Source organism: Mus pahari, chromosome 3 (genome assembly GCF_900095145.1).
Source record: "Mus pahari chromosome 3, PAHARI_EIJ_v1.1, whole genome shotgun sequence".
In the NCBI taxonomy this organism is placed as follows: domain Eukaryota; kingdom Metazoa; phylum Chordata; class Mammalia; order Rodentia; family Muridae; genus Mus; species Mus pahari.
In genome coordinates this window covers 28,581,219-28,602,794 of record NC_034592.1, presented here as the reverse complement: position 1 = coordinate 28,602,794, position 21,576 = coordinate 28,581,219, and the positions used below count along the sequence as shown (strand labels likewise).

Sequence of the window (21,576 nt, the reverse complement as noted above, 5' to 3'; positions counted from 1 at the left end):
GAGAGAGAGAGAGAGAGAGAGAGAGAGAGAGAGAGAGAGAGAGAGAGAGAGAGAATACTTTATATATATGGAGAGTGTGTAGTATACATATAGAATATTAGCAATAGTTTAAGATCATTATCTGAAGTAGGAAATATAAAGAGTTAGAATACTATAGATGGTAAAGTTGATCCATTGTGTTTGTAGTTTTGTTTTTGTTATTTCCTGTTTTGATTTCACACTACAAACTGCTACCGCTATATGATAGCTTATGTTTATTTTAAAGATCTTAGAGAAATGGCATCAGAGAGAAATTGCTGCTTTATTGTTTTGTTCCTGGGAAACAATAGAAAAGAAATGTTCCTATCTGTCAAGGTGCCCACAGTTAGCATAACTGAGAGGTTCAGAGCAACATAAGGCTACCTTTGTTCTAGCTGAATATTTCATCTACTACAGTCATTCTGTATGACTTGAAACAAAATCTCAGCCCATTGTGGTAACTTTGTTTCTATTTCTATAGACCCCTAAACTTTGTGCCTTTCTGTGTCACTCTGAAGCAGTTTCCTGCAGGCATGGTTCAAAAATCACACTCCCTTTTCAATTCTTTCCTGCAAGGGAGAAATAGACACCAAGGCAATGCTATGATCAGGGCGGTAGAGGTTCTCTACCTTTGACTCAGGAGGTTCTCTGGATACCACTGTGAGTGAGGTGTGTATAAGTTTCCTGTCAGTTCAGTAGCCCACAGGACTTATAAGAAATGAAGTTTTAAGCCATTAAAACAGAAATTTGAGATTTTCCCAGCAAGAAGCCTGTTTGAGTTAGTCAAGACCATTTTCTGACCACAAGACATAAATCAGCCCTTGCTGTGGATCCCTTCCTGTTATGTATCTATCTCATCCACCTAAAGAGATCAGATGAATAGGAAAACTTTCAGGTTATGACAAATCTCAATGGAAGTTTCAAACACTCAGATCACAGATATAGACCATTTCAGCTTAGCATAATGCAGTTTAGCAAAGTAAGTGGAGCCACCCACCTTGTCTTATTCCTGAATATTTTTCTCTGTGGTTACCTCTTAGTAGATTTGTTTACACTAAAGCGATTTGCTTAGCAACAACCAGATGAACAATGAAGGCTCTAGATGCTCAATTGAAAGTGAGATGGTGTTGCTCTTTTTCTTTAGTGACAACTTATTAAAAGAAACCTTTAAAAAAAATAGCAGAATAATTATTGCCATCAAAACTAGATGTTCCATTCCCCAGATGGCCATCAGTACAATGCTGTTTATGTATTTTCTACAGAGAAACAAGAATTTTGTCATTATAACAGATTTCCCATTTAAATAATTTTGTGCATTAGAGCATAATAGTCTTTATTTAATGCAGTGAAAATAATTTTTATCAGTTTTTTGTGCATGTGGCTGGTCTTCAGATGTTAGTGTTAAATATGCAGGTTCCATTTTTATTGTACAAACTTAATATATGTAATATGTACTATATTATACTCATGAAATGATAGCTGTCAGCAAAGAGATTAATAATACAAGCACTTCTCTTTGTTATGTTTTTATGATCTCCTACAAGCGGTTTGTCAATTTCCAGCATGAGACACTACAGCATAATATATTCTTAATGTTGAATGTTACATGTGTAGACAAATTCATCTTACATTTCTTCCATTTTGCCTCTTTGACCAACACCTTCCTCATTCCCTCTCCACCTAAACCCCTGCATTGAGTTTAGTATGAATGTGTACATGTGCACACTGACCTTTTAATGTGATTGAAATCTTAATACTTAGATGAGTATGGAGAGCATTGTGGGTAAATAAGCCAGAAAAAATGCAAAGAGAAATACTGTATGACCTCATTCCTGTGGGGTTCTAAAGCAACTGAAATGCCCCATGAGTCATAGCTCAAGAAATGTAAGGACTTAGTAATATGCATACATCTTGGTTTTTTTTTGATTGTTTGTTTGTTTTCCAACTTTAGTTAATCCTGAAGAAATAAGGTTTCACATATGTAAACCTGGAGAGTTTCGCTGCAAGAACAAACACTGTATCCAAGCACGATGGAAATGTGACGGTGACGATGACTGCCTAGATGGGAGTGATGAGGACTCTGTCACATGCTGTATGTTCCTCCTCAAATAACCTCAAATTCTAGGTTCCTGAGTGAGTGTGTGCATTACCAAAAGTAGCCTACAACATAGCTGAAATTATGCCTGGTGTAAATTCACTAAACTCTCTTTCCTAGTGCCCCTTTCTTAATGTTAAAGTATACAAAACCTCCTTTGCATCGAAGACAAGGTCTGCTTTCCTCCTCTCTCCCCATCCTTCCTATGTCTGTTTTTTGACTGATCAACCACAGTATGATGTTGCTCCAAAGGACACTTTGGGACCTTTGCTTGTACAGACATGAAAGTCAAGTTAACTCCCTGTGAGACAGAATTTTGGGTACACATGTCACATTTCACTCCATTGCTCTTTGGCAACAATGTCTTAAAAAAAAATTCAAGCAATAGGCATAGATTTGGACAGCAGTGTTAGGTAGATTGATGGGCTCAAGCCAAGGCTGGAAATACACATGGGATACTGAAGCCAGAGTGGAAGCTTTTGTATGCCTGCCTAGGCTTCCACTCAGCATTTGTTGTTAGCAGGAACAGGATTTGTTGTTCATGTTCCTGAAGAAAATAAGGGCACTTCTCACATGTTAAGATATAAGGCACTTTTGGAAAGCATATGCAATACTATTCTGAGATTACATTTGATTAGTGAAATGGTTACAGAAACAAGAAACAAGAAAACAGGTTACATTAAGAGATATATTTTTGTAGCAACTTCTTGCAGCTTAGTGTGACTGAAATAATTCATTCAACTCTGTTCACTTTTTATTTGTTTGAAATTAAAACATAACAGTTTGAAATAGTTTTCTAAAACTACACAAGACTGGTCTATTCAATCATATGATGTAACAATTGGGCTCCGAGTAAAAAAAAAGCCACAAGAATACACACCTCAATTTTTTTCTAACTGCTATTCTCAATACATAAACTGTAATTAATGCATGGACACATTGCTACTTTCTCTGGAATTCCAATCATGGGCCTTCAATTAATTTTCATTTGTCCTATTTCATTTGTCCTTATGTTGTAATTTTCATTTGTACTATCATCTGCATGTACTCCTAATGTTAAATACTAAATTGACACAATTTTGAACATTTTGGAGTTGCAAGAGCATTTTCTGTAAGGATGAGTACTGTATTAACTAGTGTTGTGCACACATAGCATGTCAAGTAGTACCTGACTTGACTGCCCCACCTCTCTTTAATAACAGGGTCACACGGGGTTTTATGGATGCTCAGTACATTTGGCTCCTTCTACTCCTTGGAATCTTGTACTAGTTCAGAGCACAAATCATTCACCTGAATACTTAACTCGTGTTAGCAGTCCCATGCTTTTATCTGTATCTTTGTTTCTTTTTTGTCAACTTAAGGAAGCTCAGCTATTTTATAGGAATAATTGGCATAATAATTTGTATCATTAACTGTTGTGATGGCATCTTCAGTCAGTATTTTGCAGTATTATCACAGAAGCCATGGGCTTTGACTGGCATCCTAACTCAGCTTCATCTTTGCTGCTTCTCTTGTTTTCCTGGTTGAAATAAACTTCTATCTTATATTCACTCAACAAGTGCTCCTCTGTAATCTTCTGTTATTCTTCCTTTCAACACTGCTTCCAGAATAGTTCTTATGGGATCAAGTCCTCCTTATTGTAGCAGTTGCAGGACCTGTTACCTGACCTGTGAGGTGCTTAAAGTTATATACTCAAGTGTTTAACTTCTACTCCATCATCTATCTATTTACCTTTGTTCTTAATGAGTTGAATTATTTGTTGACATTTAGAAAAATGCTTTTTACTGTCCTTTTCTGTAATAATGAACCGACAGTAGTCTATGAAATTTAATATAGTTTCTCACTGCTCGCTTTTGGAACTATTTGTAGTCATCAATAAACCTTAGCACATCCAGTTAGAGTTAAGCATCTTTCTTCTATTTAGTCCTATATTATAGTAGTACTTATTCTATATTGCAATAGTATGTTTATTCATCTGGTTTCTCTAACAAAATATCAATATCCTCCTTGGAAGATCTGGTTGGTTACATGTTTGCAGTCTCTACTCAAAAAACGAATCTTTGCCACAGAAGTATGGACGTAGAGGAGTAGGACTATATAAGCCAGGAAGTATAGAGCAAGCATCAGCGATTACCTGCTTGTAGAACATTCTTTTTGAACACTCTAGTTATTCTGAACAACATTTTATTTCTTCATTTTAAGGTCAATAATACAATGCAAATACAAACCACTGAAGAGGGTTATTCTAGATATTAACCCCACAATCTTCTACCTACTATTTCTTTGATCTCTTTACTGCAAGTATTTCATTAGCTCATCACTAACTACAAAATTGTGATCCACTATTTTTTCTTCTTTAATGGAGATAGATCAGCATCTTAAACTTGGGCCTAAAGTTTACAGTCACCCTGCTTCTGCCATGTTAGGGTATGAGCTTATAGAACTGGCAACAAAAGACCTTGAGAAGAAGCTTCACTGCAGTGTACATCCATAATCTTGCTCCTTTAACGCATTGATCTTCGTGTGATATTTAGTTTTCATGGGCTTCTATACTTTTTGAAGTCTCTGAAATATGTAGAATATGTTAATCATGAATAAAAAACAAAAAATTAGGTAAATTGATTCAATGTTATTTAATCATACTTTCTCCCTCCCTCAACTCATCCCAGATCTTCCCCATCTCCTTAACCACCTCAATACATGTCTTAGCTTGGGTTTTCCTGCTGCAAAGAGATACCATGGCCAAGGCATGGCTTGGGAGATGCCGAGAGTTCTACACTTTGATCATAAGGCTGCTAAGAAAACATACCATCCTCAGGCAGCTAGGAGGAGGGTCTGAAAGCCCACCTCCACAATGCCACTCTAACAAGGTCACACCTCCTAACGGTGTCACTTCCTGGACCAAACATATTCAAACCACCACACTACACATGCATACTTTCTCTTTTTTAAAGAAAATTTCATTTCACTTAAATAAAAACTTTCATAAAGAATGGAAACATCTCTGTCTCCATGAATATCTTAAAAACATGTGTTTTGTGGGTGCATATATTAATTGCACACATTTGATATGAAACAACATGGGAATAAACAAGTTTCTTACTTTAAATCAAACTTACATAAAGTATATTTTCTTAGAAAATGTACAATTCCTGCTTTAGACAAAAATAAAGGAACATCAAAACTGTGAAAAAACTATGGAAAAGCACATATTAGGAAACTGAAAAACACAGTTAATATATAGAGCCTCCCCATTATGATTAGATACTTGAGGGTTAAGACTCAGCTATGTACCAGTTTATGATAGTTGTTCTCATTTTCAATATAGCTTTTGTTAAATGTTTATTCATTTATATTTGGAAAGCATACTTTGCTATTGAATTATATAGAATCTTGTTTTTATTATAACTTTGTCATAAGCAAGACATTTTTATTTCTTTTATTTCTCTTCAAATCTCAAAATATAATGACTGGATTAGAACACAATTAAGTGTATTTAATATTTAAGAAATATTTGAAAAAATACCTATCTGTGTGTGTGTGTGTGTGTGTGTGTGTGTGTGTATGTGAATAATTATTTTGAGGTATAATTGCCCTTCTGAATATTGAACCTTGAGGTTGATGTCAAATATCCAAGGATTCTGGAGTTAAGTGGACAGTTTTGGTAAGTGACAAAGAAGAAACAAATTAAGTGATATCTTGAGTAGGAGCTGGCGATTGAATATATTTCATTTTATTTTATATTTAATTTATTTCTCTCTCACATAAGGTTATATTTTAACAAAGGCTATAATATTAGCATTTCCTACAAAACTAATGCCAGAAGCTATAGCATTTATTAGAATATAACATTGCAATTAAAGAAATAGTTTTGTTACCATAATTAAAATACTCATAACATGAATTATAACTGTGTTCCTCCCCTTCAGTCAATCATAGCTGTCCAGATGATCAATTTAAATGCCAGAATAATCGTTGTATCCCCAAGAGATGGCTTTGTGATGGAGCAAATGATTGTGGGAGCAATGAAGATGAGTCTAACCAAACCTGCACAGGTAAAGGACTGCACACATATGCGACAAATCATCTCCCTATGTGTGGCGCTAACACACAGGTCAGGCTGATAAACCACTTGAACTTTGTTAGCATTGACAGTCCGATTACTGCCATGGTCAGTGAATTCATGGTTTGGTGTCACAAAGGACAGAATACAAATGGTGTTTTACTAAACTGTGAACATGATTCTGCTTTCCAAATTAATTTGGCACTTCATCGGTACACGTGGGCTGCAAGGGAATCAGCATCTCGTGTAAGGTGTGTCCATGCTCTACCTTTCTAGGCAGTAGAAGGTATTCAATAGCATGCTCTGTTGCTGACCACATCACAAGGAGAACTATTTATTTTTTCCTGAGAAAATACTCATTTTTTTTTAATTTTTTTCTGCTACAGAAAACCTTTGTGAATAATTTTCTGTTCATGGCACATTATTTATAGGAGGCAGGTTTTTTTTTTTCCCTGCATGAAGTCCCAGTAATACTAGGCATATTTATATTCCATGTAATCCATGCTTTTGTAATCAATCATTGATTCCCTAGGCAGCTTCTCGTTGCATATAAGTATACAGCTGGTGGTACAGCTTACAAAAGAGTTCCGGAAAGGTCATGATTACTAGGTAAATGTTGAAAAATGACACTGGCTAGCAGCAGCCCAGTGCTCTGCAAATGATGAGAAAAAGCTAGTGTGTGGTGATACACGATGCTATAATTGGTGAAAACTGATTATTGAATGATGCTGTAATGTTAAAGCGTACAAGCCTCACAATATCTCCTTCTCTTTGAGCCATTATATGCCTTACTAAATAAATACAACCTATTGTAACAAAGTAAACTCATATACAGAGAAATTTGTTCCTACTTGCTTTTTTGGCATTGACTTTCCCGTGCAAAATTTGTCCCTCTGTGTCCTACCTTTTTAATATATGTCTTTAGCTGTTAGTTTCTAACAATCTCTGTTAGACACTGGAATAGCTAAAATTTGTTTTCCAAGATTTTCTTGCTATGTACAAAAGAGTAAGTATAAAAGCAAAAGTAATAACCCTTTTTACCATGCATTGACATCATATGAACAGACTTTTTTACTTTACTTTACTTTTTGGTGAAGTATTTGCTGACCATCTGTGGACCATTAATTCTCTTTTTTATTTTATTTTTTTATTGCTTATTTTATTTATTGATATTTCAAACGTTATCCCCCTTCCCAGTTTCCCTTCTACAAACCCATTATCCCACCCCCTCACCCCTTCTTCTGTGAGGTTGCTCTCTGATCTAACCCCCCACTCCCCCACTCCTGCCTCATTGCTCTAGCATTCCAGTACACTGGGACATTGAGCCTTCACAGAACCAAGAGCCTCCCCTCCCGTTGATGCCATATAAGGCCATCCTCTACTACATATACAGCTAGAGCCATGGTCCCTCCATGTGTACTCTTTGTTGGTGGCTTAGTCCTTGGGAGATCTGGGGAGTCTGGTTGGTTGATATTTCTATTCTTACTCTGGGGTTGCAATCCCCTTCAACTCCTTCAATCCTTCCCCTAATTCCTCCATTGGGTTCCCAGAGCTCAGTCCCATGGTTGGCTGCAAGCATCTGCATCTGTATTGGCCAGGCTCTGGCAGAGCCTCTCAGGAGACAGCTATATCAGTCTCCTATCAGCAATTACTTCTTGGCATCAGCAATAGTGTCTGAGTTTGGTGACTACAAGTGGGATGGAACCTCAGGTAGGACAGTCTCTGGATGGCCTTTCCTTCAGTCTCTGCTCCACTTTTTGTCCCTTTATTTCCTTTAGACAGGAGAAATTCTGGATTAAAAATATTTGAGATGGGTGGGTGCTCCTATCTCTCAACCAGGGGCCATCTCTATCGTCTGGATATGGTCTGTACAGATTCTCCCTCCCCTTTGTTGGGTATGTCAGCTAATGTCAGTCCTACTGGGTCCTGGGAGTCTCTTGCTTTCTTGGTATCCGGTATTTCCTGATGGCTTCAGTTCCCCATCCCTCACTGGTACACAATTCTGTTCAATTTCCTGACCCTTTGTACATTTCCCTGTCTCCTCCCACACCTGATCCCATTCCCCTTCCCTCTACCTCCTGTTATTATTTTGTTCTCCTTTCTAAGCAGGACAGAAACACCCACACTAAGCCTTGATTAAACCCTTTTATAAATTTCAGAGGAAGTGAATTTCTTAAATTATGAATGTGTGTGTGTGTGTGTGTGTGTGTGTGTGTGTGTGTGTATGGTGTAATGTGGTTATGTGTTAAAACAGAAAGATATCTCAAGACCTTGAGGGCTTTTTTAAAGATCTTTTATTTTGTAAATGAAATCTAGCAGACCTTGCCTAAACCTTTGGACTAAACTGTACTATATACCATATTATCTCGAATTTTATGTGCATCCAACTTGACTTTGGGAAAGTCATACTGAATGCGACTTTAATTTGTAATAAAGCTTTTCAGCACATCAATGCACATATTAAACTTTTAAGATTAAGGTTTAATTCAAAAAATGTGCTTCATTACATCCTGATCATAAACAGGGAGAGATTTTTGCCTTAAAATGGAGAGACGCATTTTATAGTATCACACCTTCTTGTTCATAGCAATTTCTAATTTTGCTTGTTTCCACATGATTTATATAAGAACATTTGCATTCAGTTAACTAATACCGGTGGTAAAATAAAAGTTCTACTATGAAAGAGCAGACAAAATGATCCTGATTAGTGTTAGTTCTGCAGTTCTGGATTCCTATAGTCCATTATGAAATACAACACAACATGCTAAATACCGTTTTGAGTTGTACTCCTCACTAAAAGGTCAGTACATTCATGTCAGTATATTTTAAGCAATTAGTATCTATGAACGGTAACTTGAAACTCAAATAAAAAATAAAGAGAAAAATAAATGGCTCTTTAAAATGTCTGAAATGTGTGGTTAAGATACGATATACACCCATTTCATCTTACCCAAATTAATAACAGTTTATATGACATCCCATACCTGGACAAGTGGCTTATCCCTCCTGGGTTGTAAAATATAAGTGCATATGTGAAGATCTATTTTAGGTGAAAAGACTCAAAACGGATTTTTCTTTTTATCATAAAAGGTCTTCCGAATCAGTTTATATGGGATGGTTTGTATTTAAATGGGAATCTTCTCAGTCTAGAGATCCATTTTCTATTGTGTTCCTTTAGGATCTCCCCACACGAATCAGTAAATATTTATCATGGCATTGATTATAGAATGATCAAACGTATGTAGTACTTTAAGACCTATTAGCCAGTCATTGTCACGCACGATGCAAAATCTAAAGTTGAACCACACTGAGTTTATTCTGTCTGGTTTTTGTTGACTGGGTGCATGCCATGTTAGAAGCAAGGGCCTCAGTTGATAAAATGTCTACACTAGATTGGCCTGTGGACAAACCTGTTTTGCATATTCTTATGTGGTAAAAAATATAGCTCACGGTGTCATGGCAAGTTATAAGAAATTAACCTTAGCAGGACATGGAAAGCATGCTACTAAGCGGTGTTCCACACTAGGTGTGGCCTCTGCTTCAGTTATGTCCTCAAGGCTTCTTCTGCCTTGTGTTCCTGTCCTTACATCTCTTGCTGATGGAGTATGAGCTGAGAGCTACAATATGAAATACATGCTTTCCTCATCACGTGGCTTTTGGTCATGGTGTTTCCTCACAGAAATGGAAAGCTGGGGCTCATAACAAGAGGAAAGTATTTGGGTAGAGCTCTTGAAGGACACATTGTTAAACTCTTGCAAATGTATAAGAAAAATCCATATGTAATAATAAAATTATCTTACAAAGGAAGTAAATAATTTGATTAAAAAGAAGTTTGGGTGGTATTACTGGGGAAAAGGAGACAATATATTCTTGTTGAATGCATAAATTGACTTTTATATTATAAAACCATTTGATAAATAAGTTTCAAAATTTATGAATGTTTAACTCTGATACATCTACTTTCCACAGCAGTTAATGCCCAGGCCTGGAAAAACCTGAGAAGTTCTTTATCTGAGAGCTAGAATTAAAATACTCCCAAACCAACTCAATTTTAAATGAGTAGGATACTAGATAGATTTGTATATTTTCACATATAGTAACAATGAATGATCTCATACTCAAATGTCAAAAGAAATGAGTTTTAAAAGCTTGTATAAAAGTTAAAAATACAAACATTATTGTTTACAAGATATATGAACTGTAAATTCTATATGTCACTAATAAATTCATGTATAGACTTCAAAATATTTCCAGAAGTAAAAAGAAAGTAAGGGGTCAGGCCTTTGCAAGAAAGGCCAATGTGTGGGAAAGACTCCATGGTCCTTAAGGTGAACCTATAGTTCACTTTTCTTAAATAATGTGAAGCAAAATTCTGTGGCAAACATGGAGAACTAAATTAGATGTGGCTTTCAGACATCGACATGCATTTATCATAGTTGGTAACCTCTCTTTGTGATAAAAAACATTTCACCAGGTGCTAATTACCAACTGACACCTTATAGGGTTGGGACAGGGGTGGCTTAAATACTAGGAACAAGTTAGAGAAGGCACACCTAGAACGGTAGCACATTCATGGGTTAAAAGAGGAGCAGACACAGCTGTACAAAAGCAGCTGTTGTCCCTCAAAACTCTAATTCCCTTTATCTAATTCTAAGAGATTTTTCAGAGGCCTAAATGGATGGTAGTTAGATTTTAAAATCAGTTTCTTCTAGCTAATGTTATTAATGCCTACACTTGCACCTAGGCAATCTTAAGCCAACATTTTCTTCCATCAGTGAACTATAATTATATTGTACAATATTCTTGTCCTCACATCCTCTAACAATTTTGATTAAATGTGCACTACTAAATGTGAAGGTATAATTACATTAAAATAACTGGTATAATAAAATTAGACCTTTTACAAGATAAACTAAAAAAGAGTTACTTCCCTCTCGTCTCTTATAATGCCGGAGAAAATACCCAACGTCTTCGATGTGGTGTCTAAATGCTGTACCACTGAGGTACCTGCCCAGCCCTTAGTTTTTTGAATTGGGGTTTTATAACATAGGTCAGACAACTCTTGAATTTATCATCTTCCTGCCTCCTCTGCACCACTTCTGGGCTTACAGGAATAAGCCAGTATGTGTTGTCTGAACAGAATGCTTTGATTCAAATGGAGCAAAGGTGATGTTTCTGACTGCTTTGCTTGAAGAGACTTCTCCTAGTGTTTACACTCCATGGTTCCAAACAGCTACATGGAAGCAGTGATGAGCCGAAACACTCATACTGTGAGAGTGAAATTCCGATTCAACTGCTAGATAAACAATTTTGAAAAAAGGCACTAAGTTCCTCTTTAGGGTACCATTTGCCATAAAATTAGAGTCCTTCAGGGCCACTAGTCTAACATCACCAACAAACTAATTACATCTGATGCAGCAGAGAACTAAAAAAGAAAACCCTGTGTTGTCTCTTAGTGAGTCCATTGATTTGAAAGTGCTAATTCTGTCGATCTGGTTATGTCTGGAAGGCTAAACTTAGAGACTTAAGGGATAAAATATCTTTCTCATCTGAAATCATTCAAATTTCTCAGGCAGAGAAAGAAAATTGTTTTTCTCCATGATTAGAAAAGATAGTGAATTCCAGCACTTTCTCATCATAATATCTTCAATAACTATGTAGTGAATTCTGAGTCATGGACTACAGCAGTTCCTGCAATTTCACTGCAATAATGAAGGGCACACACACTTGCCCCTGCTGTCACCATGGTAAATCATATACGATATGAATTAGTCTGGGAAGTTCTTTTAATTATCTCTCTAACACGAGCAACCCATCTAAGAAATCTCTGCTAGAATCAATAGAGAGATTGATAGGAAAGACTGTATTAACAAGAATATAATGTTAAAGAACAGTAGATTACATAAATTTAATATATTATATTATAGAAATTTGGAATTAAATGGAGATAAACTATCTGATAATGGTTTCCCTTAAAATCAATAAAGAATAATATACAAAAGGAAGGAAGGTGGAAGGGAAAGTTACAGAGAAAGAATAGATGAAGAAAAAAGGAAGAAACTAAAGACAAGAAAAAGGGGAGCGAAAAGATTGGGGAGAAAGAAAGAACAGTGGAAAACAAGAACATTTGTCAAATTTCTCTTAACATGTGAAAGGTGAAAATAATTGCCTGTAACCACAGAATCAATACCGAGATGAAGGGGAAATTGTTCATCTCCTTCACATTCCTAGCCTTCTTTGTCCAGTGAACCAAAGCCCACAACTGGGTGGATGCTTTTGCATTGTTTCTGATGTTTCATAAAAGATCGGCACAATCATGTAAAATTAGCCAAGACCTTCCTCGAGTTTATTTTGCATCTTAGGATAATTGCAAAGAAAATTGGTAAAGTAAACCAATTAAAATGGCAATTAGAAATATTTAATGTTATTTAAAATTAAACAATGAAAACTTCAGAACTTCATACGTTTATTAGAATACTTAAAATGTGTTAATTAAACACAAGTAATCAGTTTCGAAAATGGAAATAGGTATTATATAAAGTATTTGATTTTAAGGCCTTATCTGTACAGCAAAATACACATTGTGATAACATTTCTAAATAATGTAACTGTAGGTTCTATGATTATAGGAAAAGTACCTCCAGTCTATGGTATCCAAAAAGTAAAATCTCAATTTTGAATAATTTTCAAAATATTCACTAATACTGGTCACAACTCTCTCTCTCTCTCTCTCTCTCTCTCTCTCTCTCTCTCTCTCTCTCTCTCTCTCTCTCTCTCTCTCTCCCTTTATAAAGACATTTCAAATTACTTCTATGTAAGTTATCATTAGAAATCAAGTTAAATTATTTAAACAACCAAATCAAACCAACCTTATGTTTCACTTAGAGAAGAAGAAATTTGTCACTATGTCAGGCTGTTTTCTCTTGTAAGGAAGCTCAGAACCTAAGCAGTCTCTCACTGCCTTCAAACATCACCAACGTATCCCACTGTTTTGTTCCTTTTTCAATTGGGAAGACATGACGAGTGGGCTAATCCTACTCAATGCACATTTCTGTTTCCAAGGGAAAAAAATGACAATTAAATATTAGAAGTAACTAGTACACAGCACCTTTAGAAAAGCTCAGGCAAAGTTTTGAGCATAGCAATCAAAGAAGTGATGCATCAATTTATACAGCCATACACACAGTACATATAAAGTCTTAGGCCAAATATATGTTTTAGGAAATGTTTCTGTATTCCCACTTCACATAGAGAGTTCACTAGCAATGAAGAGTTAAGTACACCTAGGACTTGTTAGATGAAAAGAACAACTCTGAGCCAGGATTAGAACCTTGGTATCTTGAGGTATGCTCACAGCTTCTCATGGCATTACAGGAAAACAGTTTCTTAGTTCGGAAGCAAATGCTAGACATAATTTTTTTTAATACCATGTTGGGTGAAATTTAATTCAATAAAATTTTATAATCGTATGTTTGGAGAATTTTTTAATTTTTAAAATAATGGGTTTTCTTCATTTGAGGAAGTTTTCCAGAAATATTAACTATTCTCGTGGCTATTTTCACTAAAAGGGAACATGTTTGCATTTTAGAGCAAAGAAGTGCCTAGTGTTACAAAACCTTAACTAAAAATTTACTTTAAAAAGTAAATATATATATATATACATATATATATGTAAATATAAAAGTATATATAAAAGTAAGTAAATATGAAAGTATATATAAAAGTAAGTAAATATAAAAGTATATATAAAAGTAAATATATATATAATATATATATATATATATATATATNTTTTTTTTTTTTTTTAAAGAAGCCATGGCTTTGAAGGAGAGTGGGAGGGAGTAAGTATGAGAGGTTTGGAGGATGGAATGGGGAGGGAGAGATATAATTAAATTAAAATATCAAAACTTAAAAATGAGCTAACATAAACATAACCTTTATTGTAAAACTGATATTGCATGTGACATTACTCAGATTCTGGGAATTGATTCTTTGCATATAAATGGATCTTTGCAGCCAGGACCTGCCAGGCTGACCAATTTTCTTGTGGAAATGGGCGCTGCATTCCCACAGCATGGCTATGTGACCGAGAGGATGACTGTGGTGACCAGACAGATGAAGTGGCATCCTGCGGTAAGTGGTGAATGGGTTGTGCTTTAGGAAACGTGTCTCAGATGTAGTGCACGGGCACTGCATTTCCCCTATCAGCTATTTCTAAAAGTCAAAAAAAGCAAATACTTCACTTTCATTGACGCTCTTTGAACAAAATTTTCAAAGACTGCTTCAGAACAGATCTCATTCATGAAAGACTGACAACATCCTCAGCTGAAGTAAATGGATCCAGACAGAGCCGACTGTGTTAGCAGGTAGCAGTAAGACTAAACAGACACTCTGGTTCATGACTAATCTTAAAGCCATAATGAATAAATTACAACACAAAATTGTGTGTTGATTGACATTTGGAGCAAACTACAGGGTATGTTTTGCGTTAGCATGTATATGTCACATTCTGGGAATAAAAAAATATCTAGACTGAGGAGACATAGTAAGTATCAATTGTGAATTTCTGTAGAACCATAGGATTCTGATTGCCAAAGTTTTTTTGTTCATGGTATCCTTCTCAGTCATATTTCATTGGATTTCACATTTTCAAAAAAAAGGGAAGGACTTGTTGATAAAGTTGTAAATGTGATTACTCTCCTTTTTATACGTTTGGATTGGTGTAAATTACCATTTCTCAAGTGTGTATTAAAATATAATAAAATTAAACCCATTTTCTAAGAAATATTTCAGTTCAGGAAAAGCAATTTTAAAAATTGCTACTCGAAAATATTGTCCTTAGGAATATATAGAGAGAAGAAAAGGCCACAAATGAGGAATATAGAATGTACTTATTAGAAATAAAAACCCAGTTCTGACTAGCCCTGTGGCACAGAGCTGAAACGCTAGTTCACCATGTATAAGACACTGTCATTAACCCCCCACTACCACACATAGTCTAATAAAATAACACTACATATGTATGAGGATACATGTGTGTATGTATTAAATGTATTTTATTTTAATAAACTACATATTTTAATGTGATGCCAGGTTTTAGTATCCACCTGTGAGTCTATGCCAATGCCTGGCAAACACAGAAGTGGATGCTCACAGTCAGCTATTGGATGGAACACGGGGCCCCCAATGAGGAGCTAGAGAAAGTACCCAAGGAGTTGTAGGGTGCTGCAACCCTGTAGGTGCAACAACAATATGAACTAACCAGTACCCTCTGAGCTCGAGTCTCTAGCTGCATATGTAGCAGAAGATGGCCTAATCAGCCATCATTGAGAAGAGAGGCCCCTTGGTCTTGTAAACTTTATATGACCCAGCACAGGGGAAGGCCAGGGCCAAGTAGTGGGAGTGGGTGGGTAGGGGAGCAGGGGTGGGGGTGGGGTATAGGGAACTTTTGGGATAAAATTTGAAATGTAAATAAAGAAAATAATAATAAATAAATTAACAAAAAAGAAAGCAGTAAAAGAAAAATTTAATTCCACAACTTAAACATCTGCCTTAGAGGATTCATTTCCTGTTCACTTAAAATATCTTTGTTAGGCATTTTAGTTAAATGAAGTCACTGTGTTTCTGGGCACATTTTGAGCTCTTGGCCTGGGAATATGAAGAAAGGAGAGCACATATTGGTGTGAGAAAGAAAGAACAATGTTTCAGGAGTTTGCTATATGAATAACTGCATAAACATGGAGAAAACGCATGGTCTATGTGTACTGGCTGCATGGACTATGTGGACTGGCTGCAGACTTGCCAGCAAAGCAGGACAGAATGATCTTCTCTATCCTATAGAATAACCCTGTAGTCCAAAAGTTGATTTCATTAGCTACTAGATGGATATGACACTAATGAATTCTGCTTGCTTTCCTTTTGTTTTTTTTCCATTGATAATATACTAGAAGAGTTATGAACAACATGGGGTCATTATAGGGAAATCATAAAGCAATGTCACAAATCAGATAAGAATTATATAAGATAGGATATATATTGTACATCTTTACAGAAACTCTCTTATCTCTGTTCTAATCTGGGGAAGGGTTGCTTGGTTTAGTCAGGACATTTTTATTTACATTGAATTTAATTTCTACAAATTAAAGGGGATGCTGGGTGACTGCTAACATTTCAATAATATTAAAAATAGTTATACCATCAAGCATGTGTTCCTCCAAGGAGGTGAGGACCAGTGGGATTGGAAGGACTATTGCATGTATATTTTTAAATGAATCTTTATGACAATATGCAAGAGCCCAATGCTTTCCATACTTCACACACAGAAGAACCGAGTCAGAACTTTTAGCTACATACTTGAGACCATGAAGGCAATCAATACTGCTGAATCCAGGTGTATTTTAAATTACAACTCAGTCTTTCGAGATTGGCATTGATTTGGGTCCTATGCATGAGGTGCAAAGAAGGGGCAAGTAATGTCATATTCCTGTGGCTATCTCGATTAAGAGCAAACATACCTAGAGCTCGAGTCTCTAGCTGCATATGTAGCTGAAGATGGCCTAATCAGCCATCATTGGGAAGAGAGGCCCCTTGGTCTTGTAAACTTTATATGACCCAGCAGAGGGGAAGGCCAGGGCCAAGTAGTGGGAGTGGGTGGGTAGGGGAGCAGGGGCGGGGTGGGGTATAGGGAACTTTTGGTATAGCATTTGAAATGTAAATAAAGAAAATAATAATAAATATTTAAAAAGTAAGATAAATCAATCTGAAAATACAAAACAAAAAAAAAGAGCAAACATACCAATTATAGGTTTAAACGATGTTGCTCTAGTGCTTAATATTCCTTGCTATAAAAAGCTCTGAGTTGGTATTTGATTCTTTGGGGCTATATTTATCCCCATTATAGTGACTGTCAACACGCCAACCTTACTCTCTGAATGGTAAAATCAGGGAGAGATATGCAGAACTACAGTAGTAGGTAGGATTTATGGTATACCCATGAGGTAGGCAAATGTTAATTCATGATTAAGGCAGCAAATTTGCTACAAACAAATCATGAATATCAAGGTTATTGCTGTCATTTATTTATTTTCAAAAAATAAATAAATTCATAACAATTTTATTTTAATATTGGCATGTATTTAACATCTGGTCCTGAATATTAAAAAAAAAAAGTCTCCCAGGAGCTTCTTTCTCTTGTAATGTTTTATATCCTGTTTTATGTGTTTTCCATGCCTTAAGTGCCTTGATAGACTATATCTACTTTACAAATGTTAACCAAAATAAATCCTTTAATTCATTAAGAAAAATTAGTTCTTACAAGCTGTCACAAGACTACCCAGCATACCAGTGGATAAAAACACACGGTGACAAATTAGAGGGTGAATAATTTGATTTAAAATATGGAAAACAATGTATATTGTCGGTGACATACCTGTATGTTAATCCCATCCCATTTTGTCTATACAAGATATTGTGCATCCAACGATTCCTTCTTTTATAAATGCCTATTTGCATGTTAATTCTACACTGTTCCAAATGTATCCTTACAGTTGTTTCTTTGTTTTGCTATTCTAATTAAAACATAATTGAATGCCATGCCAACCCTTTCATATCCCAGCTTAATCTCAAAGTAATAATATCTTCTTTCCTAATTATTATCACTATACATACATATGTATGTATATGTATGACCAAATATACAAATATACCTGCTGAAACTGTTTTGTTGTTGTGTATGTATGTATGTATGTATGTATGCATTCATGTAGTTTCAGGACTCTCCACTTTGTATTAGACAAATAATTACAGAATATATTCCTGGCGGTAATTAATTATTTCTCTCTCCACAATCATAAGTTATAAGTAATTCTTTGCATAGGGAGTGTTGCCCTAGAAGGTTTTCCCCTTCCATATTAGCATGTATATAGATATTGCTTTATTTATGCAGCTTCTTGTTTACTTATTTGAGCTTCTAGGAAAGACTATTTCACTGCAGATTTCCTAAAATTCCGTATCTTATAATTGTTTTATCTCCTTTTCAATGATGTTTACTGACCAATGTATACAGGAGCTGCAATATAAATGTATCTATTTTGGCTGGACTCCCAACAATTGATCTATTGATGTCTTGTAGTTTTTTGTGATATTCTCTATTTGTTATAAAAAGCACCTTCTTTCATTGGGTTTGGTAGCTACACTTACCTGTGTGCATAAACAGAAGTCTTAGAATATAATTAGGAGTTATGATGGGCTAACAAAGAAGTGATAGTAGTTTCTCCTCTAAGGTCCACGACGTAATTAGAGCCAGGAACTTGACTCATGGTACAGTTCGTGTTTTCTTTTCTCCCATGGTTTTTAGGCCTAAAGTCCAATTAGACAGTATTTGGTTACTACCAAAATGTGAGTGCCACTTCCATAAATATCTTCGCATGCTAGTCACTGTTGTGTTTCAAATGTGTTACAGATGAGTAGGAATATGAATTGATTCCCTCCCTTGGAAGATTGTATAACAATTTCTGGTACCATAAAATCTAGACTAAGTAACAAGGTTTTCAGTTTATATCTATCTCAAATAATCTGAGTCCTGTGTCCTAAATGTGTATGTGTGTTTGTGTGTGTGTGTGTGTGTGTGTATGTGTGTGTCTGTGTGTTCTGACAGGCAACTAAATTAATATATGAATATATGTATATATGCATGTGTATGTATATATGTATGCATATATATGTGTATATATACAGATATTCATGTATATGTGTATATGCATACAAATACACATTTTGCATGATTTTAGGTGAATATGAAATAACAAGATTCCTTGTGGTTTTATTACACAACCTTGGTATTTATACATCCTCCTTTCTCTTCTTTTATTGACCTTTCTATCCTCACCCTTGTTGAATCTACATCCTTCCTCTAAAAGAAGATGCAAATACATAAAGCAAGAAATATGTTTATTTTTCCTTGTTATTGTTTGAAATTTTCATGTACTCTTGTCACATGTTTTGATTAAATCTACCAGTCATTCTTTCTCCTCCAATCCTTCTGAATCTCTTTTCTCTATCCACCATTCTCTCCCATCTCTTTGAGCTATTTTTAAAAACACTTTGAGTCCACTTAATGTGTCAAAATGTACGCAAGTGTAAAGTCATCTATGAGAGTCTGAGGATCTACTCAGGCTGTGACCCTGGAAATAGTGACTCTTCCTGATTTCACAAGACCTCTGAATAAGAAGATGAGCAAGAAGCTCTGGAAGGAATAATCTCACTTTACGGGAGAAAATACACTTCTGCGACATAACATATCCCTTCACTGAATTCGAAATGACAAAGACTGATTCTTAACAAGAAAAAGAAGCAGCATTCCACTGATGCTGCTTTACCCATCAATGTAGACTATGTGGCTTGTGCTTCCGTGTGTCACCATAACTAGCCTTCCGTCCATTAAGACTTTGAGTAGAGCAAATTCCCAAAGGTGTGGCCTTTTACAGAAGTCTCCACATTCAGGTTTTTTACACTTCAGCTCCAAGGTACACCCATGATATTTTTAAACAAGTGTTTTATACAGAAATTAATATTAAATCCAGATTTAAAATATGCAAAGTCATGTAGCTAGATTTTGCATCTGACAGAAATTAGGAGGTACTGACACCTGAGAGAAACATTCCTTCTCAGTGGAAATTGGAGAAGAGAATCAGATATGCAAATAAGGGCAAAAAAACACAAAAAAACAAAATCCCCCCCAAAACAAAAACAAACAAACAAACAAACAAAAAACAAGATGACAGTGTGAAGGGGAAAGGACTTAGGAGGAAGGATGGAGGGAAAGCAAAGAGACTCACTAAAAAAGAAATTACAATAATGCAAATATGAAATGTTATCATTAAACTAGTTTAGGTTAATCAAAGATTGATTTACAGAATACGATACAAACAAACAAACCGAAATAAACAAATAAGACCTTAGAAACCTGGGGAGGCTAGAATAACGACTCAGCCTAAAAGTTCTGAGCATTTAAATATGACGATGAAGTAAAAAAGCACAAGTGTGTGTCAGTAAATCTTTGTTCTCAGTCTAGGTAGGGAAACAAACTATCAAATGTTCTTTGATGTGTTTGAACCATCACTCATTCAACAAAGTGCCCACAAAGTGGATATACTCTGTTACTGCAGCTCAATTCAGAATCATAAACTTACTTACAACATCATGAAATGTTTTTGTGAATATTTTTAATTTCATCGAGCAGTTCAAATGTAAAGTTATTATACAACTTTATCAGGAACCAATGTACAAAGATTGGTAACACCTGGAAATTACAAAAATTAAGTATAATTTTAAGGTTTCAACCAAATAATATTAAAAAATTGCGAATTATTTTATAAACCATCAACTGTATATCTCTGTAGAAAACCAGTATAACAATTTAAATTAATTTAAATTATGTCACCATAGTATTGATTCAACTCACTTCTCATATACCTGAATTTGCTATCATCATCTTGCATGTGTGACAAAATATGTCCTAGAGTTACTTCTCAAAATATTATGAAATATGAGAACATTCAGTTCATGGTATTTCCATGATATATCTTCATTCAAAAATTACATCTATAACACACTGAGTTTATTTAGAATGAAGACTATTATTATTATTATTATTATTATTGTTGTTGTTGTTGTTGTTGTTGTTGATGATGATAAAGTAGGCTTTCTAAATACTGGAGAAAACATTTTAATAGTTTTTAACTAATGTGATTGTCAGAGATTTATATAAACTTCACTGCTCCATCTTACTCTCAAGTGGAGAGTCCTTGAGAGCAGTGGAGAATGTACCTCTCTTGTACGCACAACTTTGAGAACTAAGGTGCAGGACAACTCAAATGCCATCAGAGCCACCAGGTTCCCAAGACAATGTTTTCTGGATTTTTGTATCACGAATTCATAAATGAAATTTTCAGGCCCTGGAAGACAAAAATTAGTTTTGGGTGAGAGATTAAGCCACAGAAAATATTGTTCCTGTGTAGCAGAGATAGATGTAGCCAAGTGGAAGCCAGGATGTTCCTGGTACATGTGGCTCTCATAGCCACAGCTGATAAGACACACCGAGGAGCATGCTTCTTAGTTCACTTGACCAGATTGAGTACCACACAGTGTTCAGGTAGGGGATGAAATAAACAGAAACACATGATAAATGAAGAAGAAGATGTGTAGCATTCATTTCTGCACTAAACTTCCCGTTTCTAGCTCCTGCTCTCATATAGATTCATATTTTCATCAATTTTAAAGTTGTGACAAAAATATTGGCAATTTTTTTTATTTTTGAAATTTATCTTTTCACCTTCTTTTTTCTTTTATTATTATTATTATTATTATTATTATTATTATTATTATTATCTTTATTTACATT

General features: G+C 35.3%; 1 protein-coding gene across 4 annotated transcripts in view; it reads left to right on the top strand.

Annotated features, from left to right (window-relative positions):
- Nucleotides 1-21,576, top strand: part of Lrp1b (LDL receptor related protein 1B) — a 1,962,444-nt gene that overhangs the window by 1,153,607 nt on the left and 787,261 nt on the right. For all 4 annotated transcript variants that reach the window (XM_021192210.2, XM_029535926.1, XM_029535925.1 and 1 more), the window contains exons 16-18: nt 1,970-2,110; nt 6,043-6,168; nt 14,193-14,309. In XM_021192210.2, coding sequence (XP_021047869.1) covers nt 1,970-2,110; nt 6,043-6,168; nt 14,193-14,309 — 384 coding nt within the window. The remainder of the gene's footprint in view (nt 1-1,969; nt 2,111-6,042; nt 6,169-14,192; nt 14,310-21,576) is intronic.